Source organism: Phoenix dactylifera, chromosome 11 (assembly GCF_009389715.1).
Source record: "Phoenix dactylifera cultivar Barhee BC4 chromosome 11, palm_55x_up_171113_PBpolish2nd_filt_p, whole genome shotgun sequence".
Classification (NCBI taxonomy): Eukaryota; Viridiplantae; Streptophyta; class Magnoliopsida; order Arecales; family Arecaceae; genus Phoenix; species Phoenix dactylifera.
The window spans coordinates 12,615,320-12,640,456 of NC_052402.1; the positions used below are offsets into that span (position 1 = coordinate 12,615,320).

Here is a 25,137-nt window from a genome sequence, read left to right on the forward strand (position 1 = left end):
ACCAAAGACCACGGTGGTAGCAAATCACGTTCTTATTTTTGCATGATGATGGCTGGATTCCAAACAAAGATGCCATCGTCTGCATCAATTTTCTTAATCTTCATATGTAACACTTGCAATTAAGGACTGTTTTGTGGCTCATTATATGATGAATCTAAAATTTTTGAGAGGAATGATGCATCTAAATTTGAAGTACAAGCTTTATTTTAACAGTGAGCACCAGTTCATCACTTGCATTACGTCTGACTAAACCAACCCTTTTAGCCGACATTTTTTTTGTAGAAGATTTTAGCCAACAATTTTCACCATAGATTACATAGAACAAGTAAGAAGTCATCTTTTCTCGAAAAAAGAGAGAGTAGAAAGGCATAAAACCATAATAAATCTTTTGTAAGTTCATTTTGTACCTTTGCTGCATAATTGTGAAGGTTCTATAAATTCATGACCATTGGTTGATTACAAAACCAATAACGGAGTGAAAATTTTACAAGCCTGCTCATGTTGGTGTACGTCCATCTGAAGACTACTGATCTCAGAAGATTAACTTTGTCTTCTATGATCTTGCAATTGCATCCTTTATGAGTCTGAGGGATTCAGCCAAGTCATCCAACAGCTGGTTAGGATTTGGTATAGTCAACTCATCAACTGCTAGAACTATCTTCATTGTGTTCATGTAACTTTGGAAATGAAGAGTGAGGGCCTGTTAAAATTCCAACTGAAGCAATCAAAAAAATGACAGTGGGGGTGGTTGAGGCCGCCCTTTATGTCTAAGAAACCATACTAAAATGTACCATGAAAAATAAGATGCTAAAGGTTAGAGATCCCTGCTAAAAATTACAAGATTATATCAAATGACAGTGAGATAATGGACACCAAGGTTTCCTGTGCAATTGCAATGAGTAGCCACCTCTTCAAATGCTCTAATACTTGAAGTTGCTCTTTTTTGATGATTTACTGATATTTCAGTGGCTTAAGGAGCATAACTAGCATGCATACGATCAATCAGCAAGAGGACAGACTGTGGTGCAGAATAGTACCACACACTAGTTATCATCTTAAATAAGCTTTTGCAAATAAAATAAAAGATAAACTAACTTAACTTTGAAGACTATTATGAAGTCACTTACATGAGGGTGCCCATAAACACTGGGAGCAATGTAGACCACTGGATGGCCATAAAACCCAATCTTTTCTACTGGACCAATGATATTTGAGAACGATAGTGTCGTGTGAATAACCATTCTGTAACACAGGGCAGCTGCTGCCTGTGATTCATAAAGACACAGCAGGCATTAGATGTATTTAAATGTTACGTACACTTGAGAAAACTATACATTAAGGGGCATAAAAGCACATATGAGCACAAACCTTATGTTTATGTTGCAAACACATACAGAATGAAGAAGGAAAGGAAGAGAGATGATCACCATGAGCTTAAAGCATAATTAAACTCACTTCCCTAACAAATCTGAAAGAGCATCCCGTACATACATACACGGTTGATAAACAAAGCATACTGACTGCAGCAACTTACTAGACCCAATTACAGAATAAGTCCGATTTTCAATGATTTAAACATTAGGATATGCAGTTAAATTATGTAATCAGGGTATACTACTATATGGAAGCAATTATGATAAGAACTAATTCTTTTTCCTTAAAAAAAAAGAGTTTTGTTTCAGCACATTTTTTTCCCTTTAAGCCATCTCTTTTTTTGAAGCTAACAGTTTAGATTTTTCCTTTCATTCGGTTGATGACTTGATATACCTCATAGTTATAGCTTAATAGTAGCAAAGCATGCAAGTCTCGTCAACTTTAAGGCTCTTTCTAGTAAATTAGTCATTTTTTAAGAAAGATTTATCTACCTAATAGGAACTCTTGCACAAAAATACTCTACCCATGGAAAACTCTTGAACGTCTATAGAATACTTTCTATTTCAAAAAAAAAGATACCAAAGAAAAACTCTTGGAATAACAGGGTGGTAAACCACCAGCTCATTCGTTAAGAGAATAGGAATAACTATTTCAGACTGTGAATCTGCCAGCATGACAGAACCAAGTGACTAGGACTAGACAAACAGGAATTCCATGGTTGTTCATTTAAACCTTTTCTTTTTCCCTTATTTTTCTGGTATGCTGATCCTTTGAATATTGAGAAATAAAGAAATTAATGCACTAATAACCATGATGGTGAAGTTCTTATAGGTAAAATTATGATTAAGAAAAAGGGTGGAGTTTAGTGCAGTGTAATTAATCCAGGTGGAGTTGTTTTCAGAGGCAGCACATAGATCTTCCCTTGATCAATTATGGTATGAGCAGAGCATCAATACTGGTTCCTTTTGCTACCTTTCCATAGAGATAAAATATTAAATAAACTGATAAAAAACACAAAATATGTGATAAGGGGAAGCTCATGAGACAAGATTTTTTTTGTTGGTATATGCTCTAAAAACTGAGTGACGGATATATTATAAGACTTATACCTTTATACCAAAGATTTTAACAATCACCCAAGCACTCCAATACGTGAAGACTGCTTCCAAAGAGTTCTTCTTCCTTTCTGCAATTGCCTTTCCCCTCCGAATATACTCTAGAGGATCCTCGAAGACGGCAATAGGAAACCGGAGAACCATGTAACCCAGCTTATTCCCCCACTTGGCCCCACCTTTTCCTTTCTCCATCATCTCAGCCAAAGCCTACTTATAATCCACAAACTCATTATGAACAAGAAGATCTTAACATAACCCGAATCCGAAGCAGGAGAAAAGAGAACACTCACATGGATTCCTGGCGTCCGTCGAATGTTAACGAGCAGCGCTGTTCTCAGTCGGATGTTCCCTGGCAATCCCTTCTTCTCCTTCTTCTTCATATCATCACCCTCACCTGAGCATCATCCAATTAGCAACAGAACAAAGGGTAGAATTATATATAGTTATACAGTTCTAATCTCACCGTATCTCCTATCAAGATATCGAGAGAGTCCTGCCGACGTAATCCCCACAAGTACATCATTTACAGTCTGAGAATTTGGAAAATTTGAATCCGTTGTCCGAATGTCAGCCAGTTGTTTAACACTTTTTCGACGAGTTCAGCAACAGAAAAAGGTAGGCTTACACAATTCATGGCCTTCTTGATATCCTTGATGTCGTCGAGGCTCACGGTGCGATGCACGAACCGTTTCGGATGGAACTCGACACCTTCCATGCCCATCAGCGGTGTCCGGGTGTCCTTCACGAAGGCGAGGGTGGCGGCGAAGATGATCGCATCCACGAGAGTGTGCCATGCAAGGACCAAATCGGCCCAGATCCAGAGGAGGAGCGCGAGGAGGCCTGACCGGGAGTTGGCGGCGGCGGAGGTGGAGCGGCGGGCATCAGGGATGGAGGGGAGGCAGTCGGGTTCGGAGCATTGGCGAGTGCAGGCGAGGAGGAGGGACATGAGGGAGATGCCGTCGCCGAGAGAGTGGTGGACGCGGAGAACGGCGACGGCTGCGGCCTCGGCGGTGGCGACGTTGAGGATGTGAAGCTCCCAGAGGGGCCGGGAGTGGTCCATGGGGGCGCCGGAGAGGGCGGCTACGTAGTCCTCCACCACCTTGTCCGGATTGACGGAGGCGGCGTCTGGGTCCAGGTCAGGGACGATAACGTGGTCTTCCACGTTCACCTTGGTCCGGACCCATCTCAGCTTCTTCTCGTCCGAGACCTGTCAACCTTACCGTGTTTATTAGCATTATTTATCTAGTAGCTCTCATGCATGTTATCAAGCAATTTTAATTTATAGTCTGAATGGCTAAATTTAGCTCTCTCTCTCTCTCTCTCTCTCTCTCTCTCTCTCTCTCTTACATATTTATTTATATAATTTTCCTATAATATTTAGAGACAATTATAGGTTTAATGTTTATTGGAACATTTGGTTGTACTATGTAGTATTGGTTTTTATTTTTTTTTCTAAAAGAAAGAGAGGAAATTTTTCCACTCTATCTAATTCATTGACATTGAGATAATGAAGCAAAGTTGGATGGTGGAAGGCACTTAATTTACGACAAAAAAAAAGTGACCACACCTAGACTCTTAATTTATAGATCATAATCAACTAACACAAGGGTATGTGCAAAGTTACATAAGCAAGCATGTTGAAATTTCATACGATCTCAATGTGAAGGCTCATATAATGAAACTCTTAAAAACAGACAAAAGTTTATAGCCGGAGGTAAGCATTTTTATGTTATAAAATGCACGAGAACCACATAATATTCCTGCTTCTTGGAGTGGGCATCGCATCTATTCCAGGGAGACACTTTGTCTACGCCACCACTTTTCCTCACACAAACATTGAGCCTTTAGCGCTCCTCATCGTCTCTGGCCCCACACACAAATAACTACCCACGTTAAATAGCTATCCACTAAACCTACCTACTTGATAATTTGGCTTGCCGACTTAATCTCAAGCCTCGACTTAAATGACTGTGAACTTTCTATTTTATTATATTTTTATTAATATTAATTTTAAATAAAAAATAAAATTAAAGATTTTTCTTATTGTCAATCTTGTGATTACAAAAAAAATTATTACATTCTTTTTTTTCTTTATTTTTAGAATATATTTTTTATCGATATATACTATATGGCTAGATGACACACACCAAACAAATTAATCATCTACCAAATTAATATATACCTCTAGATAAATTGATATTTGGTTTTCAGAATACAGTACACAACCAAATGATACATACTCAGTAAACAGGCAATTCAATAATCTAATACACATCTCCAAACAAAATGATACATAATTTTCAGAATACCATATTTACCAAGACACACTACATAGCTAGATGATACATACTCATTTACTTTCTAATACATTACTGCAAATCTCTTTGATACACATGCAGCATGCAACCTAATACGTATCTCCAGATAAATCGATACAAAATTTCTGGAACATGCTTGTTATCAATACACTACATAGCCATGTGATACTCATTAAGCAAATTAGTCATCTAGCAAACCAATACATACTTTTAAGTAAATCGATGCATAGTTTTTGAAATACGATGTCATCAATACCAGAATTACAGTACAAAATATTTTAATTTTGTTTAATTTGTTAAATGTATAACATCTGATCATATACTGCATACTAGTAAATAACATATTTTAGAAACTATATATCAATTTATTTAGAAATATATATTGACTTGCCAGATGATTAATTTATTTAACATGTCTCGTAGCATGTATCGATTAAAAAATATATTTTAAAAATAAAAAAAATATTTTTAATTGTGAAACTTATAACTTGGCAAGAAGAGTCGCTATCTTTTTTTCTTTTTTTTTTTTCCGTCTCATAATTGTTTCCGGTGCCCATACGACTTTTGGTCCTAAACAACGGGAGGAAACCACATGAGGAGACAAAAATTTTAAGATATGTGGGTCCCATATGACATGGCTCGAGAAGTGCAAGGTACGTGCTCTTTTAGTCTCTTGGCTCTCACCTCAGAGCTCCGGCTTGCATCTTCTAGAGATCAACAACCGTGGGTGGGTGGATGGGTGGGTTTCCGTATTTCTTACGCTACAACAACAGGGTTTTTTGGCCTTTTCCTCTAGTACAAATTTCCTTTTTCTGTTTTTCAAGGCCGTTTAGTTGACTAATTATACTAAAATAAAATTATATTAAATTTTAAATGAATAAAACTTATAAAAACAACCATTTAGTTCTTTCTCATAAAACCCAGTTATAAAACTGATAAATTAAAAAACCTAAAATAAATTTTATAAAAAATATTTTTCCTTATCTTTTATAAAATATTTATTATAAGATTATATTTTACAGTCATCTGTTTTAGAAACCACTCTCATATAATCAAATATTTCCTTATTTTTGTATTCGTATGAAATCCATGGATCCGTTAGAAAAACACTTAGACAATCAAAATATCTGTTTTATATTGACTTTTAAATTTTTTGAAGATCTACCAAAGAATAAATTATAAAACTATTGTCCATGGTACCAAACTCGATCTGCTCAATTTCACTCAAAAATAACACCCTTTCTCTCAAGTATAGCTCACAATTGTTGTCGCCACGTTTATTTTTAACAGAGCAAATTATACTTCAGGTTAAATTTTTTTATTATAAATATCTTTTTAAATGCCAAATTTTGTATAAATATTTTTTTAAAATTAATATTTTTATAAATATCCTCGTAAAATACTTAATTTGATATTGTATTTATATTTTATTTTTATTTATGTATATGTACCATATCATATAACACTGTTAAAAAATTAATGATTTTAAATTAAAATAACTAAAATATTCTTAATAGATAGGTAGACAAAAAAAAATAATTTCAAAATTCTATTTTATTTTTAATTAAAATAAATATGGTTTTTATTAACGATGTTAAAAAATTATTATAAAAGAGTATTTATAAAAAAATAGTGTTTTATAAGGATAAAAAATAAATCTAAATTTTAAGAAAATATTCATACAAATTTAAATTTTTAAGAGGGTATCATGAAAAAAATCTAAAAAAAAAAAAAATTGCATGGCCAACCTCACATATCTTTAGCCCAAATCTCGGTGGACCTGCTGACTTATATCGGTTTGAACAACTTCCCTCCCACACTATCACCCTTAAACCCTTAATTAAGGTTGATTAAGCAATAATAAATTGATTCCAAGCCAATTTTCGTATTACTTTCTCCAGTGTACATCAGCATCTCTATTATTATGATACAAATATTCGGAGGTATGACCCCACCCTCAATACCATATTTCTAGAGAAGTGTTCCATGCATCTATTTACTTAAAAAAGGCGAACCCATTAGCTGGTTCCAACCAAGAAACCTCCATTCTTTAAAGGCAAATAGGCAATATGACATACTTTAAATTAACTAAACTATTAAAAGATTAAGCTTCAAAAAAAGGTAAGAAACGTGCACGCCGATAGTGTGTTTGCTGGGATTCCACCGTCACCCATCGCCACAGAAAAAAGCAATTTTTTAAACAAAGCAGAAAAAAGGGGGAAAACCTTTTGTTTGATAAGAGGAACAAAAAAAAAACTGAGAAGGAAGTTTTAGGCACCGACCGGTACCTGGATGCTGGAAAAGCGGGGGTGCCGAGCGAGTGAGGCCTCCAGGCCGGCCTTGACGGCGTCAACGTCCATCCGTTTGCCGCACCCGATAACGGACACGATGTGGCAGTTAAAGCGGGGCTGGAGGAATAGCCTTCCCGCCGGGCTCATCGGCTCCTCCTCCTCCTCCTCTTCCGTTATCTCGCCGTTCCGCGCCCCGTTCCCTTCACCTCCCTCCTTTTCCCCTACTCCACTTCCAGAGTTCTCTCTCCCCGTCTTTATCGACAGCGGCTTCCTTCTGGAAGCCATCTCCCACTTCCGATTCAGGAAGTCCGGAACCGGAGATCGGGGGACTCCGACAACGGGGTGCGCAACTCGGTTTCTGACTTCCCTCTGCGGCTTATTTGGGGGCCGGAGCAACCGGTGACCATTGGCATAGAAAGCTAGGTTATTTATAGAAAGCTAGGTTCCAGAGTTGCCCCGTTTGGGAATCCCATCGGCATCAAAAAGAAAATAAAAAAGAAATTTTCGTTGGGGCCCATTAGGATGGCAACGACCAAGCTCGACTTCGACGTGAAATGAGATAATTGGCTGTATACACCAACTTGCATCGCAGCTTTACCAATAATTTCGTGCCATTTGGCATGGAAATTAGCTGGGTTCCTTCCGCATGGCGGCAGCGGTACACGGAGAACCAGGGAGTTGGCTGTGGAACGGAGTTTCAGCTGGACTTCCTTTAGGCAGATTTGTCGCTGGATTACGGAATCGATCGATGTCGGGAGCGTGCGTGGAATGCGGCCACGTCTCCTACCGTTGCTGCTGCCACGTTCACTGTGTTAGTATTTCAGATTTTTTTTTTTATTTTTTTATACATCGGCTGCTAAAGCTAATTTGATATGAGCAAAACCAACTAAATTTATAAAAAAAAGACTACACAAAAACTGAAGTATATCTACTCCAGAGAATCTCATCAAAATGTTGGGTAGCAAATAAAGTAACCCAATCAACAGCTCTGTTTGTCTTTTGAAACACATGCATAGTCTGAAAAGTACAATATTTCCTCAATGTGGCTGATTGGAGGATTTGGCCATAAAAATAGCACGTCAAGGTGCATTTTTTTTTTTTTGGGAAAAGAGGGTTCTTTTTCTAGTCCAAACAACCAACCTTTTGTTCTTTGATACCTGTTAGTATTATAGTTGAGGCCTAATTTTCTTCGTTTGTTCTTTAATGAATTCCCGGGCTTATGCACAAGTAGCCCATCCCTTGTTTCTCAGAGGAGACCTCTCTTTTTTCACAATTAGGTTCAATATTCCTTTATTTTTGTTTTTTTAATTTTAAAGGAATCCTCTTTTTAAAGGAGGAGGAGTCCTTTAAAAGGCTATTTTTCTACCTACTTCTCGTTCCCCTTAATGGAAAGTTTCACTATATGTGGATTCCAGAAAAATGCACATATGGTTATCTACCTTATTAATTGATCCCTCAAATCTTATTTCATGGCTAGGCACTGGATGGATGTCATGAGGCTATAAATGAAGAAAGTATATCCTTTTCTATATATGCACCACATGGTTATACATGCAGTCAATCACAGTCTTTCATTTCTATGAGCTTCATTCATCAAGCGCTAATCTCAGTGCATCATTACAGTAACGAGCGGCTGACTTTCTACTAGCTCTTAAATGAGTGGTGTTGTGCTAGTTATTTTAATATGATTAAGCAACGACTAGAGTCATTCATGCACTTTATGCACCGGTGATGTCCATCCCTTCCCCCGTCTGCGTGTGCATCATGAGAGCCCCATGTCTGATCCGATAGGGAAAAAGAAAAAATTTCTTCAACCCAATCAATTCGAATCTCTTAAAAAAAAAATTAGAAGAAGATAAAGAAATTTCGAAAGTAGGGCTTTAAGTTTCTTTTTCTTTCATTAATAATTCTTCCCTCTTAGGTCGGATTTTTCTTCTAGTTCGAATATGACTAAATATCCTAAAATAAATATAATTAATATAAATATTTTAGAAAAAACTAAATTTTTGAGGAGGTAGATCTTGATTCTACATCAACTCTACCTTATGCCGCTCTGTCTGATTCTTCTCAAATAGAGAGGTACGTCCAGTCAAAGTCTTTTTCCAAAAAGAAACTTTCAATTTGACCAATCCTTTTTGAAACTTAAACAATGAAATTTTTACTCTAATTAATGACCCAGAGCTGCAAATTTCGAAAATATATCTAATTTCAAAAAAAAAAGATCATCTCAATCGAATATCGTATGACCAAGTTATAGTCTTCGAAAATTTGACATGCAATTCGGCTTTCCGATGTAGCGGATCTCTCTCCTGAACTCTGTCCAGCCCGCTCGTAGTGACCAATGTGTTTAACATCAAGCTAGTGATCTTTCTAGATATCCATAGTAGCCAAAGTATTCTATATCGAGTTTGGTGATTCCCTTGAATACTCATAATGACCAGCTAAAGTATTCTATATCGAGTTTGGTGATTCTCTTGAATACTCATAATGACCAAAATGATCCATATCGAATTTGGTAATCCTTCTGAATACTCGTAGTGGTCAAAATAGTCTACATCAAGTCTAATGATCCTTCTAAATCAGTGTCAATTTAATGTTGATATAAGCGTATATGCTTGCAAGCAAGAATCATCTTGTGCGGACTGGATAAAGGTCCAAGCTGGGAAAGGGTTGTTTATATATAATTTGCAACACCGCATGTAGCAAATATTCATCCAGCAGGCTGCTTAGCGAAGAGTTGGAATATGCTCCCCAGTTGGGGTCTGCACCAGAGAGTTTTGATCGTCCCTTCGTGCCGTCCATGTATTGCAAGATGGCCATTATTACCAGAAGCCATCATAGGACAAAATATCATGTACTGATGCAGAGAACCGGGTTCGTAACCCGGGCCATCTATAGCTATGATTGGATGAGAGGATAGGATGGATTTAAGGGCACCGTTAATTAGTGGAAGATCTTATATGCATTTGTATTTGAAATATCTTTACGTTCATAAGGCAAGCTGTTGGGTTTGTGATTTGGATTCCTCGATCCTTTATTTATTTAGCTTTTTCTCTATCCCCATGTGTCTGATTTTTTTTTTTTTTTTGGTACATCGGCGGCTCATATACGACGGATATTATATGCCTGATCTTCAAGAGCACTCTGATACGAGCAAGTGAACTTTTTTTTTTTTTTCCCGACAAGCAAGTTTTTAACTATATAGCAAAAAACAAGTCTTTTTTTTTTTTTTTTTTTGGCTGCTGAACTATATAATTCACATGAACTGCCACCTAGCTATCATAAATACTAGAAGAACAAAAACAAATCAGTGAAAGAGAGGTTCGCTGCTCTTCAGCACAAAACAAATAACTTAAATGTAATCATTTACTTATGGGGTTTCAAGTGCAAATCTGCATGATTACTCTAAATTTATATAAACATTTTACAATAATTTAAATATTAAAAAATACGCTTCTTATTTACCATATAAACAGTTTTATTTAATTTAATCCCAAATATTAACTAGTATCGGCACCCAAAATCATAAGCCTTATTCCAAACAACACCCTACGTGGTTTAAATATCACAGAAAATCATCCAAGCTTAAGTGCTTAACATAAACCTTATTACAACTAACAACCTATGTAATTTTAGTATTACAAAAACATTCCAACTATTTATATAAGTAATTGCGAACTGTAACTGCTCCCGTCGGGCCCACCCTTTATGCAGGTGAACATTTTGCGCTACGCGAATAATTCGTGAATAAGCTTGAGATTCATAAATAAACGGCAAATAATTGGATAATTGGAAACACGGCCAAGCTATAGTTTTCTGAATTTTCCAATTATTCGCAGAATATTATTTCCCTAGCCGTTAACCTCATCCATTCGCGCCAGTGGCAAAGCCGGTAACTGGATAACGTTCCTTTCACCAGTCATCGCCTCGTTCTTGGCCGCTCCTTCCTCATCCTCATATGTTCGCGCCCTATGTGCTTGTTGCTTTGCTCCTGAGAGCGGAGAGATGGCTCTGAGTGTTCTGTCTCTCTCCATCTCTCGCCCTTCTCACAATTCACCTCCCAGCTTCCGAACCTCTTCTAATAGTACCAGCTCTCTCATCCTCCTTCTAAGGCGATGGAACTCAAGTCTCTTCTCTACTCACAACCTCTGCTATGCCTCTTCTCCCGTCGCTGATAGTTGGCAGCCCATAAGAGCTTCTTCTGACCAGAGGGACGGTGCGAGCACCGGGGTCTCCACTCCCAGCTTGCTGGATGAGGAATTGCTGCGGCGGGTCTCTAGCGCCAGGGATGCCGACCAAGCCCTGGACATGATCGCAGAGGCACATCGGAGTGTTGGGTATGGTACCTTGGAGATTGACGATTGCCATTCGATCATCGCGGCTGCATTTGACCGAGCGAACACCGAATTGGCCCTCTCAATATTTCATGCCATGTGTTCCGGCTTCAGTCAAGGTGGCGTCTTTTTCCTGTGTTTCAAGAGCTGTTCAATATATATATATATATATATATATATATATATATATATATATATATATATATATATATATAAGCTGGTTAGAGAGGAAATGGAGATGAATAGTTTTCCAGTACTAAATTGTGCATATTATTTATTGAGGTCAGATGGGATTTGGGTTATGGACAGGTGTGAGTGAAAATAATTCATCTGTCAAGGGGTGGACTTGGGCCAGGCCAGATGTGCGCACATATGCATTGATGGTTCGGGGGCTTGCAGCATCATCACGAGTGTCAGATGCAATTAGGATGATTTCCTATGTTTCTCGGGCAGGAGTTTCTGCAGGGGAGGAGGTAATTGTGGCTTTCTGTGGTGCATCTTCTTTTGTTGTACTTCAAACAGAATTACACTGTACTATAAATTTCAGTTTTTCCTTGTGTGCTCACCTCTCTAACATGTAAATGTTACTCGATGAAATTAAAACTTCTAATAATGAGGACATTGTGTCCTTTATCCTACATGCATTAATAGCTCATGGCAATCTCTTCTCCCACCACTTTGACATCCAAAGAGAAACAAATATTCAAGGGGAGAAAAGAAGATCATGTGAGGTCCTAAACACTTGTCACCTTGACAGAATTCATGCACATTCCATCTCTCTTAAATGTGACAATCTCTTAAGAAATTACCCTTTATACATTTATCTGGTGAAACTTTATAAAATTATTTCCTCACTGGCAAACTTTATTCCAACATAATAGGCAACTTAATGAAACCTCATCATCCTATGTAAACAGTCTTGTTATTGTGGGTTTACCTCTCTGCTTCCTTCTCTGAAAAACAAGATCGAGCAGTTCCTCTTATCAATATCTGACGATCTTTATAAGACATATCAATATCATTTCAATCAACACCACCATTTACTGCTCAATTGGCTGCATGAGCACCAACACTTAGGCATGTATTATTTTAGTTTCATCTTGTTTAGTGGTTTAAGGGCACAAAAATCAGCTTTTTTTAAAGGGAAACAGAAACCACAATTTAAAGTTAGCACAAATCATTCATCTGAAAACAAATATCCAAAAAACATCTAGGGTGTACTTGGAAATATTTTGAACCAATTAATATCTAAATAGATGGACAGATCAGATTGTAAACTCCAGGTCAAATTTTGGTGTCTGTTGATTTGCCAATGTCAGCATAAAAAAGAAAACTCAGGCACATCTATACTTGGATAGGAGGAAGTGATTGCACCTACCAAGGGTTAAAGTTTTGGTTGTAAAGCACATTTTTGCCCAACTTCAGGTCAAAATATTTTGTGTACTTTGTTCTGTTTAAGACTGATTCAACCAAAACAGGTTCAACAAAAATAAAAATAATATTATGTAAAAAGTATTGAATAATGACCCATAAAAGTTATCAAGACGAGGAACCTGGTGCATAAGTGTTTGCATGAGAGGTTGGAAGTGAGAAATTTGAGCTACAGAGAATTGCTAACAGTTAAATTCAACATAACTTCTCAAAAGAAAAAAAAATCAACATATAACTTCTGGTTTACTAACATGCAATTGATCACTGATGCTGGTGTAGCTGCACCTGTTGCTTCAGATCTCTTTACAACTTGTTTGATGCATGAATCCTTTATATTCCATAATTATTTGTTGCTTTGTTCTATTTTATCTCGTCAAGTCCTTTTTCTTTTAATATCTAGGGAGAAGAAAAGAATCATTATGCAGATGTCGCTCATATACTATCATTTAGGTTTCGTTCGGGATGATTGTGAGATGTCCAAACTGTATGATAGCGATTGCTGTTGCACAACCTCAAGATGGTGTTCAGGTATATCGGTAGCAGTAGCATTCTAGTGATAGATGTTACAGATTCTGTATGTCATGTATTTTGTTAATTAGCAGGCAATTATATTATAGCTGCTTGTGTGAATATAAATTGAAGCACATGTTTATTTAATTTATAGAACAGACAGACGAATACAATAACAAACTTAGAACTTCACAATTACTCTCATAATCTGTATTTTTATTTTATTATTTATCTTCTTGTCATGGCATCAGTGTCCTACTGCTAAAGAGCATAGTTGCACCACAACTTGTACTGTATTGTTATCCCAATGATACATGGGCATACTGGGAGGTTTGAAACAATGGTACATATGTAGTAACATGGGGGCTTTATGACCTCTCGTTCATGAATTAGGACCTTTTGAAATTGCATGATGACTATGAATTTCCAGACAATTATTGTTGTACATTGTTTATCCCTTCTGCATGGGTGGCAAAGTTTTGGGCAGTGATTTTATTTGCTCCTTCTATGTGAGATATGGGATGCTTTTGCGATTTGCAGACCAAAGTATTAAATAATCTAAACATGTGATTTTAGGCTTAAATATGTTCATGGATTTGACTAAAGGAAAGCATGTTAGTAGCAATCAGATGGGCAATGAAAAGGGAGCTTGCTCTTATAGTAATAGGCAAAAAACATTGTTTATTTAATAACATGAATACACTTATGCATCTCCTTTGAAGAAACTTTTGAGATGGAAGAGTTTGGAGTCAATAGACGATGTTTCATGATCATTTTTTTTTTGTTATTATTGATTTTTTTTATACTTTTTCTGGTTGTAATGTGGTATGAATTGTTTCTAAGATGAACCACCATCTTTACTGTCTATTTTTTGTAGAATAATAATTCAACTTATTAAGTTATTATCATCATATCTTTATTTCCAATTTCAAGACTGGTTGACCTTCTAACTAGTATATAGAATTAATTCCAGCTCTTTATGGTAAGATGTGAAAATGTAATATGATATGGATATTTTGGATTCAGAGTCTGTGGAGATATTCTCCTATTTCTAATTAGGTGAGAACATGTAATCTTTTGTCTTCCTTTTAATTGTTTATATGGCTTTCCTTTAGGTTGCATCTTGTTCAAAGTGTCGCTATCAGTATGAGCTTGTATCTGGGGACATAGTTAGCATTGATTCAGAAGAAATCAGGTCAGTAAATACATTCTTAGTGTTCTTTATCTCATTGCAGGATTTCTTTTTGAATAATTTATATACTAAATTTTTTAATGATTTATTGAAAATCCAGAATTTTCTTTAAGTCTTCATATTCCCTGCCTAAGACCTTATGAACCTAATGAGAATGCTCGCCAGTTGTTTAATATATTGCTGTTACTTTAATCTAGGTTGCTCATTTGTTAGGATAATGATACATAAAGAAACATATTAAGGGTTTAAACTTTTTTATGAAATGGCCAGAGAGACCAGTATTAGTTTTATGGTCACTCAATCACATACACTAAATATGTTATGGTTGACTGTTGAACCATGTGTTGTGTAGTGTAAATATTAGAGTATGGCATGTGCAGTGCACATGATAAGAGGCCACAAGAATAAATATGGTGGATAGCTGTGGAAACATTGAAACTCGGAGAGCTTCATGAGCACTCTCCATATGTTTGGATGATAAAAATAATCTGTAATGCATATGTTTAAGCGACTGCAATAACCATGTGGACACAAGTTGCATATGAACATGATGAGAAGGTTGTTTTGATTATTTCCAGAATATGTACAGACTTCTAATACACATATATGTACATACATACTCAAGCATGCTTGCATATGCCTATTCATGTAAGCATGCATGCATGTTTGCAAAAACGTGCAAATGTAGATGCATGTATGTGTTAAGGTCGGGATACATTGTTGACCCATTCTCTAATAGCTTAAGCTTTTGGGCTATAGTGGCTAGTTAACATGGTATAAAGCTAGAGGTCAGGGTTCAAATCCCCTCCAAGTTAATTTTTTCATGGATCCATCTATTTGTTAACTTGACTCTTGAGTTGTTTCTTGCCTTAACTTATTGTTGCTTTGAGTCATTCTTGACCTGTTTATGCCTTCAGGCGCATGGTAAGGCTTGATTACATTGTTGATCCATTCCCTAGCAGCTTAAGCTTTTGAGGTCTAGTAATTAGCCAACAATAAAATCTATTAGCATATAGTATAATATATATCACAAATGTAATATTGGTCCAAGATTAATACACCAAGGTTGGAAGTGATGTCATAAAATTTCTGCATGTGGATAGTCATTATTGGTGAAAGCTTTTTCAGCTTTTGATTTAAAAAGAAGGAAAAAACGCTCACTCTTCAAAGGAGAAAAGAATGAAAGAAAGAAAGAAAGAAAGCTTAAGCTTGCCTTAGAAATATGTAATTTACAAACTGATGATAGATTAGTGGTCTCATTTTCTTTGGAACGCCTGTTAGTAGCAGCTGGAAAAAGGTTCTTTGAGGCTGATTTTGTAATTTCTTTTCCTTCGCTTATTTCTTTCCATATTCATTTCACTTGCTCAAATACTTTCCGGTTGCTCTTCCACATTACAAAGAATTCATGGTGCATTCTTAAAATAGATAATTCCTGATGCTTATGCTTACCTTGCGTACTTTTCAATTTATTCATATCTATTTTCATAATCATGTTTTTCTGTTCATTAGTAAGGGTGTGTTATGCATCTATGCAAAAGGATACCATTTGGCTGCTATATTATGGTGTTGATTCTGTGATATTCACTTTCTCTAAGGATCTACTCCTGCCGAACGCAGCATGGATATTTCAGCTTGGGAAAAGGCTTTGAGGTTCCTACAAATAATGAAAGAGAATATTCCTGCTGCTCTTCACTCCATTGTGGTACACTTTCTCTCGTGTTAATATGTCCTTGACAGTACGTATATTTCTGACCATTTTAATTCTATATTGGTTAAGATTAGTATTCTTAGGCTGAGCCTTTTTTGCTTCTCCACATTTCCTAAAGGCCTAAAACGTGTATTTGTGGATTTTTAATTAAGTACTAATTAGCCCAATTGATATTTATAAATCTGCTATATGCATATTTGTTTTTTCAGTAAAATATTCCTATAAGCTTCTCGAAGTTGATTCTTAATGATATACAGAAATTTACGAGGGAAAAGTTCCAACTTTGATGGAGACAACACAGTAAGACCTGTATCATGGTCCATTACATTTTTTTGAACATTATCATATGTAGTTAAAGCACTAGTTTTATAAAGTCACATCCTATACAACAAACAGCTTTGTATGTGTCGTACTTTTTAAACCATGAATAAGCCTGTAAACTATGAAATATCAACATAGGAACCCAAAAAACTGAAACAACTGAGAACAAACATGGGTGACTTTGAGAGTCTCAAAATTCGTATCTCATAGACTCGTCCCTATTTCTAAGATATGGAGTAGAATAAGAAATTAAAAGTCAAATTCGAATTAGCGAATTTTATTAGTCTCAATTCTTAAATTTGAAATATTAGCAAGGCATACCTGAAGGTTGATTATGATGGAACAACATTTATTTGCTATGCCTACTAACTGCAAAAGTTTGTTTAACGTCTGTAAACCCATATTCCTACATTTGAAATGATATTATAAGGTGCTTTGCTTGGCTAATGCCATGCGTAACGGTGTTTTTCTGTCAGATTGAGATTTCATGCATCCCAAGGTAAGCTGGTGATATTAAAGAAAACTAATTAAGAATTTCACTTGAGATACTCAAATTCTCAATCCAATAAAAATTGAGGTGCTCGACAATGAGTTTACCATGTGGAGTTCTCATAGGCTTTCCAAATCGTGAATGCAGTAAAAGCAAAGTTAGAAATGAGCATATAGACATGACAAGGCTGTAGAGCACCATGGCAAAAACAGGGTTCAGACTTCAGAGTTTTATGGAGATCAGGATTGGTGGAAACCCTATGCTGTGATTGGGATGGTTGACTCTAAAATATTTATGAAGCCAACACCAGATAGCTATGGCATGTTGATTACAGCCAGGATCTTTAACATGTAATACTTAAAGTTCATATCAATAAGAATAAAGGAATCAAATTGCCAGGTACCATGGCATGCTTACCTGGCAATGCCATGCCAAGCTGTGCTAGTGCTTGGCATGCACTGGCAGGGTAGCATGTCAAGCATTGGCATGCGAGGGTACCTTGCCTGTACTGCACTATTTAGTCATTGGCATGGTACAAGATTATGCATGTCATGCTCTGCCAACCAGCATCTAACTCCGCGATAAGAATATAGATAATCTGATATAACCACTTTATGACTGACAACTTCAAGTGATTTAATTGCAAAGAATTTGACACTGCAAAAGCAGGTTGAGTTATGAAGAAAATTGCAATATGATCATTGTTTTTCTGTGACTTCTTTATGCCTTTGACATCTTGGAATAATTGAAATGCAACTCTCTGGCTAGTGTTTGTCAAACTATCTAAGTTTGCAATAATTGGAAAAGAGCATTTATTCAGCAATGATAACCTTGTAGGCTCAATGTGATTAGAACCTGTCATGATTTCAAGGCTTTATAAGAAGTCGATCAGATCAATTATTCTTCCACCAAATTTTGATGTCTTTTTCTCTTTTTATTTGGATATTTGTGGAATAATTGGATGGCAATTTGAGGATTTTATGTTCTCAATGACAGGAAAAGGTGGTGCAACATGAAGCCTGACCAAGAATAAGAAGGAAATGCTAAAAACTTATTTACATCTAAGATTCATAATATATTGATATATATTTTCATGACAAAAAACTCAACAAAATCAGTTTAGTCGCATTTGACATAGAGAGCTGCAGTATTAATAGTTCCATGGTGTCACTAACTCGTACCACAGTTCTTAATTGGTGGTCTATCAGATACAAATCTACACCATTTATAATAATTTTGCATCTAGCAATAACGACATTAACCAATTTTGGCATTTGATTCCCAGACAGGAAGCATCTACATAATTCAACTTATGGTTCTTATGTATTTTAGATAGCATACATGTTTTTTTAACAATTCAATTAACAAATAGATATGCATGCCACACTATATATTTTGACATGAGGAAACTATTGCGTAGCCAGAGTTATTTGGTTACAAGTATGATTGATTTCATGACTGTAATGGTGATTGTTATTCTGCAGTTATAATCTCCTAATTTGTCTATAAGCAGATATGGAAAGAAAAGAAAAGCAGAGGGAATACAAAAACAATTATATCTTCCTGAATCTAATGTTACCCTTCTATAGCTACGAAGTTGATTTCCATTATGCATTTCATCATATATATTCATGTCTTTATTTTGCCACAGGTTCGCACTCCTTCAGGAACAGCTCGTACGCATAAATTTGCTACAAAGACGGTGGAGCTTCCTGCTCAGGAAGGAGAAAGAGTGACCATTTCATTAGCAGCTCCATCAAATGTTTATCGGGAAATGGGTCCATTAAGGTTAAGTGCGAGATCTCCCGGGTTTGATCCAGAGGAACCCATATGTCTCACAAACCACACTAGTGGACAGGTATCACAATTGCTAAGAGCTCCAGTTAAGAATGGTGGTTCATTTTTCCTCAACCCATTTGTTCTGTTCCCTACTCTTGCTTTGCTGGCAACTGGAGATGCTGCCTCTGTAATAATCGACCCGAGCCTTCCTAGACTTATTTCAGTTGCTGCTGTGGCATCATTGGCTGTGGGAACTACGATGAACCATGTACTTCTCCCAGAATTACGTAAGGTGATCTTTTAACTCCCTCTTTCAAAATCTGTTGATATTAATTAAACCTCCTTGCTAATTGAGCTAAAATTATGTCTATACTCGAACTTGATAATTTCTGCTGTTTATTTTTCATAATTGTGACTGCATCTGTTTAGTGGACTTAATTGTTTATTATCTATTTAATATCTTCTGCTTCAACTTTTCTTCCTATTATATGTTCAATGTTGTACATGTCATAGTTGCATGTTTATCTAGAATAGCTGAAACACAGAGGGTAGATTTAAACTGTTTTGATCTTGTTTTTACTTAATATAAGACATGTATTTAACAGGTTTTTAAGGTCATCTTCTCTCTTGCATAAAGTTTCCCTAGATAAAAATTTTGGCTCCAATTCATGAAGGGCAGATGTTAGACTGAGAGCCATTCATATAATTTTCCATATCTCTTATTCAGTGGACCATATCTTCATCCATAAAGTAGAACCCATATGGACTGTGAGAACTGAGAACTAGTTAGATATAGTCACCATTTAAATATGCTTTACAAGGATTTATTAGTATGGGAGAGCTGATCGATTTTTTTTAAAAAAAAAATGTAATTTGGTTAAGATTGTCTCTTGAGTGACAGAATCAGTAGAGATGCTTAAAACTATAATGCTACAGCTGTTATTCTTCATAGTTGGGGCCTCCCCTATCTTTCTCTCTCTCTCTCTCCAAAAAAAGGGAGTGTTCCTTCTCATCATTTTCTTCAACCTCCTACCTAGCTAGCCTTTTCCTCCTTTTCCTATGACCAAGTGCTCCTTAAATGTGAAAATTCAGGAAAAAGAAAAGGGGGGAAAGAAAAGGTCGCCAGTTAGCCAGCCCTGTAAATTATGGATTCTTTAGACCCAGTAAAATTACGAAAAGTCTTTCTTGAGAAATGTTTGGTTACCTTCTTCTTTGGTTATATAACATCAATCTACTTATTTTCTAGGGCGCATTCTAACTGGATCCACTATTTAAGTACTGCTTTCCCGTAAATGTCTAGATCAACAGAATTAAAGAGCTGTGGATCTTGCACATGACACTCTATACCAATGTTCTATCAGTTAGTGTATCTAGCAGTTTTTGACATGGAAAACTAGTTCTGGTTGTGTCTCCATCCAGCAGGCAGCACTTTGCATGGAACTCTGACAGCTTTGTTCACCTTTCATAAATATGCTTTGAGCTTGCAAGTTAAAGATTGATTTTGTAATGAAACATACGACAATCAAGTGATCAACACAATTATACCTCAATTTGAAGCATAGAAAGGAGAAATTGTGGATATCATAGGATCATGTTGTTGCAGTATTTCAATTTGAAATGAAAAGCCTCCATATAAAATGTGTATGCAGACCAAGGTTTTACATATCAGACATACCAGTCCGCACTAATTCTACCAGTATGGTACAGGGATTTGATACAGTACCATACCAACGCAGTATGGGAGGTGTGCTGATTTAGCACCTTTACCATATATCAGTATAGTGCTGTACGTTGCTGTTCAATAAACCCTGTACCGAGGCATAAAACCTTGATGCAGACCTTTTCTTATGCTTGGCCCCTTCATGGTTTTTTCAGCTTCCTCGGAGGACAGTGGATGTAGTTGCTCTTAAGCAGCAGCTTTTGTCTCAATATGACCTGCTGCAGACTCGCATCAAGGACCTAAGACAAGCTGCTGAAAAAGAGGTTTGTCTTTTCCAGATTTAATTCCCTAGTGAAGAATGCAAGTGTTCTTATAGAGTGTTGACTTGTCTGCAAAATGCTGAATAAACTACAGAAGTGCACCTAAATTCTGTGACATTTTCTCTCTAAGGTTTGGATGTTGGCTCGCATGTGTCAATTGGAGAACAAAATTGTAGCTGTAGGGGAGCCTTGTTACCGGTAACTTCACCTAAACATATCTTGCAATAACATCTGGAATATTGTGGTTTTGAGGCAAAACTGTTTATCTGTAATCAATTCATAACCATAAGAGACAACAGTAAACTCTGGCAGTCTCTTGTTCTAAGTCTCCTTGTGTTAAAACACATCTTTTTCTAGTGCTCGACAAGGTAGGGTCAAAAGGGTACGTGAAAGCTTGGAAAACTCCCTCTTGGCAAGGATTGAGCTAATTGATAGCTATGCAAAAGTAGGTTCTCGCCAAGAGTATTGCACTTTCCACTTCAATGTGCAATATTTATCTATTTTGTATTATAATGGAAAATAATCATGCCTGTGTTCCAGATATCTTCAATGATTGAGATTGAAGTGGAAATGGACTCTGATGTTCTTGCTGCTGAGGCAGTGAGTAATGCAGTGAGTAGCTGATTGAATTGCTATTGTCATCCCAATCTCATGGATTTATATGTTGCTTTCTTATTTAAACATAACATAGGAAACTTGACCTATCATTTGACCTTGCAGGAGAGCATTGCAGAACAGATACAACAAATCATGGAGATAGAAAATCTTGAGGAGGCAAGTGTTTCTTATACTCAAGTTGTGTCCTGAACTTTGAAGTCAATCTTTTTAACTTATATTATTATTGTTCGTTCCTTTATTTTGCAAAGCGATGGCGTCTACAAGCAGAGGCAAACGACGAAGTTGAGAGGCTTCTCAATTCTCAGCCTGCATCCAATGAACGTGTGTAGCCATAATGCGGTAATAGACTGATACTGCACTCTCTCTCTTTCACACACACCCACGCATATTTTTCCATGGCAAGCTTTACTTATTAAATTATATTTCATTATTAAATGCTTAATAATTTTGTTGACCTATAGACTCCTTGTCTGTCACTTCAGGTTCTTATTTTAATGATATTAGAGTTGTCCAGAGAAACTAAAAAATCGTCCCTGTAACACCTTCTAAGCATTCTTCTTGCTTTTATTTATAAACGTTAAACACTTTAAAGGCAATTTGACTCTCAGAAAAGAATGAACGATGGCAATTTATGCTGGAAATAGCTCTTAGTTTATGACAATTTATGACTGGAAAATAGCTCTTAGTTTATGACTGGAAAATAACGCTTAGTTTATGACAATTTATGACTGGAAAATAACGCTTAGTTTATGACAATTTATGACTGGAAAATAACGCTTAGTTTATGACAATTTATGACTGGAAAATAGCTCTTAGATCATGGCAATTTATGACTGGAAAATAGCTTTTAGTCATGCAAACATGGCGAGGGAGAAGATAATGCGTAAAGGATCAAAGAGGACTCCTACCTCATGAATGGTATTATTACTTGCATATGTGGAGACAGAGGCAGGAACAGAACATCAAGGAGTTGCGAAACTTAAGTTGTAGCAACAGAAGTTGAAGCGGTTGTGGAGGAGGATGGTAAGGGATAAAAAGGATAATATGATCTAAAGAACCAAGAGGAAGTGGATGTACAAGATAAGAAATATTAAGAGCAAGATAATCAAGATCGTCGATTTTGAAGGAAAAATAAATGATATTTTCTCAAAAAAATAAAACATGGTTCAACATTTAAACTGAAGGGCAAGTAGGTATACTGACAATAACTTTTTTATTGAAAATTATTTCATAAATGATAAGGCATGACCAAGTTAATAGGTTCATGTGATCTAATGGAGGAACAAGAGAAGGTGCTTGGGAGTTGGGTGAATCCAATAGTTTGTCTATAAGAGCCAGCGAACAAGCAGGATGGTAGCAACAAGAGAAGACTTGTGTCGATGAGGTAAACAAGAGGGCAAGAGGGCAACTCCCTTGAATATAAATAGATCTAAAGTGAATCTAGAATATGATGTTTCATTCTTCCATCACCAACCATGTTTCTGTGTGCTGGATGGAAGGACGAGGGAGGTGAAGTAAGGTTCAATGAGAAACAACAAAGCATGAGAAAACAAATATAAGACTTTGACCTATATGAATATCACCAGTGCACCTAGCTAAAGAATTTAGTACAAAACTCAACAAATCGAATAATTTTACAAGAGTTCAAATTCAGGCATAAAATTTTACCGTTTACCAAAAAAAAAAACACGACAACAACAAATAGGAGCTGTGACACAACAAAACTTTTTAATAGGTCTAAGTCTTATCTATGAAATATGACATTCTATTTTCTAATACTCAGGGCTCAGGCCTGTCATATCTACTGTTGCACTAGATAACTTAGTCTATATTCTGTACATATTGCAATTTTATGCAGTAGTGTTTTACTGATATTTGCTGAATCTTATCGACTTTTATCTTCTCTACTAATTATTTTCCACAATTTCTTGAGGTAATTTTAGTAATTTTCAGTTATCCTTTAATTTGTGATTCTTGCACTTATTAGTTCATTTTGTAACATTCAAACGAAATTATATTTTTAACTCTCTAGTGTGCAACATAAAGTGTTTGTAATGGTGATTCTGTTCTTTAATTTTGTACCAGCTAATAAAAGCAGCATGACTCGCATATGCCAGCAGCCAATTGAAATCCTTCCGTATTTCTTCTCCTTCTTCAAAAAAAAAAATCCTCCCGTATTTCTTTGTTCAGTGAAAGCCCTGTAAGAGAACTGGATGATACTCCAAAAGCATTCTTTCACTAGCATCATTGAAATTTCCAAGCTTCGTTTTCATAGTTGTCTTCAGTTCCTAGCTACTTCATATATATGTTTTAGAAGATCTGGTCTCTTCTAGTCAACAGAACTGACTCGACAATTATGAGTAATCCTGTGGATCATGAGTAATCCTCTAGGTGGGTTGCTCATGAAAGTGGCTTCATGACGATGTCATCTTGCTTGAGCAAGAAATGAAGGCACACCGAAGTGATTGTGCTCAAGTGAACCTATTTAAAGAAAAAAAATATAACAACAAAAGGCGCCGCACAAGACAGCTTCATTAGTCTTCAGCACTACAGGCTTTGCAGCAAATGAGACAAGACCAATACCAATACTTGTTTCTGAGTCTAAAATGGATCAAGAAATTCATGTTATGTATGTTATCAAATATTTTTTTCATATGTGTTATGTATATCCTTATATAATTTTCATTTCTCAGTCTTAATTTTCTGCATCCAAGCCAGGTTGTGCTAGTTGACTCCTGAAATAGTGGGAGAGGAGCAAAATTTAATATGGTTGTTGAATTATAACTCTGCTTTTCAAAGTTACAGGATATTAGTAATTTTGCACTGAGCATCCATGCCTGGTTTTACCTCCTCGGTTACAGATCCAAAATGCTGGAGATGCTACCTCTCACTGTGTATTCTCTTGTTGGTTGAACCCCACACAGAATTAGCTCATCCAATCCAAACTGAAACTTATGTAGGAATACCTTTCGAGACGGCCAGCAAACTCATTTTAGCCTATGAAACTGAACAAATTGGAGTTATGGCAAGATTGGTTACATGGTGGTTGGCAGCCAGCATTTCCATGTCTATGAATATATGAAGAAAGATGTCGTTCATTTCTACAAAGAAAACTGAAAAATAGAATATAACTTGCATCAGGATTCAAGTATATATGAAAATAATACATCAATAAACTCAGTATACATGTCATTATATGATTGTAAGAGTTTAAATAAAGAGGTGTATTAACAGTCTGTAAGAGCCATTGCTGTTTGCTTTTGCCTTCGAGACTTTCTGGTAATTTAGCATGAGAAGCCCACATTGTTTTCATGTTCACATAAATAGGTCAGTTTTTTCCACATAAACCGCTTATTTGGAACTTTATTGAATAATTTTGCCCCAGGCACTCGTGATTAGCGTACAAATATTTTTATTTGTGCATCGATCTGTACCACGTTGGCATCTCTGACCAATATCCATGCATGAACTATTTTTATAATATGTACAAAATGGGTGCTTCCGTCCAAGCGTGGGGGCATGATGATGTTGTAATTTCAAGATAAGATAAAATGTGATCAATTTTTATCCATATATATATATATATATATATATATATATATATATATATATATATATATATATATATATATATATATATATATATATATATATATATATATATATATATATATAT

The 25,137-nt window shown here is 36.1% G+C and overlaps 2 protein-coding genes across 6 annotated transcripts; one reads left to right on the forward strand and one right to left on the reverse strand.

Annotated features, from left to right (window-relative positions):
• Positions 1 to 362: 362 nt before the first annotated feature.
• LOC103709521 (O-acyltransferase WSD1-like) lies at positions 363 to 7,526 on the reverse strand. 2 transcript variants are annotated; one of them, XM_008794931.3, is made up of 7 exons: positions 7,090 to 7,526; positions 3,115 to 3,696; positions 2,953 to 3,019; positions 2,780 to 2,883; positions 2,484 to 2,696; positions 1,128 to 1,265; positions 363 to 700 (listed from the first exon to the last, which is right to left on the reverse strand). In XM_008794931.3, the coding sequence occupies exons 1-7, from the start codon at positions 7,381 to 7,383 to the stop codon at positions 554 to 556; spliced, it is 1,545 nt and encodes a 514-aa protein (XP_008793153.2). In that variant the 5' UTR covers positions 7,384 to 7,526; the 3' UTR covers positions 363 to 553. The 2 variants fall into 2 exon arrangements, with proteins under 2 accessions (XP_008793153.2, XP_008793154.2); XM_008794932.3 differs by having other exon boundaries at positions 7,096 to 7,523.
• A 3,441-nt stretch (positions 7,527 to 10,967) lies between these two features.
• Positions 10,968 to 23,729, forward strand: LOC103709522. Of its 4 annotated transcripts, none has more exons than XM_008794933.4 (13): positions 10,968 to 11,551; positions 11,742 to 11,905; positions 13,314 to 13,391; positions 14,489 to 14,568; positions 16,183 to 16,267; positions 18,736 to 19,155; positions 20,739 to 20,846; positions 20,974 to 21,041; positions 21,201 to 21,288; positions 21,384 to 21,455; positions 21,564 to 21,617; positions 21,710 to 21,800; positions 23,547 to 23,729. In XM_008794933.4, exons 1-12 carry the CDS (start codon positions 11,104 to 11,106, stop codon positions 21,788 to 21,790), a joined length of 1,746 nt encoding a protein of 581 aa, XP_008793155.2. In that variant the 5' UTR covers positions 10,968 to 11,103; the 3' UTR covers positions 21,791 to 21,800; positions 23,547 to 23,729. The 4 variants fall into 4 exon arrangements, with proteins under 4 accessions (XP_008793155.2, XP_026661395.2, XP_008793156.2 ...); XM_026805594.2 differs by having other exon boundaries at positions 11,080 to 11,551; positions 11,720 to 11,905; XM_008794934.4 differs by lacking the exon at positions 10,968 to 11,551 and having other exon boundaries at positions 11,775 to 11,905; positions 13,264 to 13,391.
• The last annotated feature ends 1,408 nt before the right edge of the window (positions 23,730 to 25,137 follow it).

Coding starts and splice junctions, on each gene's coding strand:
- LOC103709521 (XM_008794931.3), bottom strand. CDS start 7,383: ATGGCTTCCAGAAGGAAGCCGCTGTCGATAAAGACGGGGAGAGAGAAC. Junction 2,697..2,779: donor GACGGACGCCAGGAATCCAT/GTGAGTGTTCTC, acceptor GATTATAAGTAG/GCTTTGGCTGAGATGATGGA. Junction 701..1,127: donor GTGTTTATGGGCACCCTCAT/GTAAGTGACTTC, acceptor GAATTTTAACAG/GCCCTCACTCTTCATTTCCA.
- LOC103709522 (XM_008794933.4), top strand. CDS start 11,104: ATGGCTCTGAGTGTTCTGTCTCTCTCCATCTCTCGCCCTTCTCACAAT. Junction 20,847..20,973: donor GACAAGCTGCTGAAAAAGAG/GTTTGTCTTTTC, acceptor TTTCTCTCTAAG/GTTTGGATGTTGGCTCGCAT. Junction 21,042..21,200: donor GTAGGGGAGCCTTGTTACCG/GTAACTTCACCT, acceptor ATCTTTTTCTAG/TGCTCGACAAGGTAGGGTCA.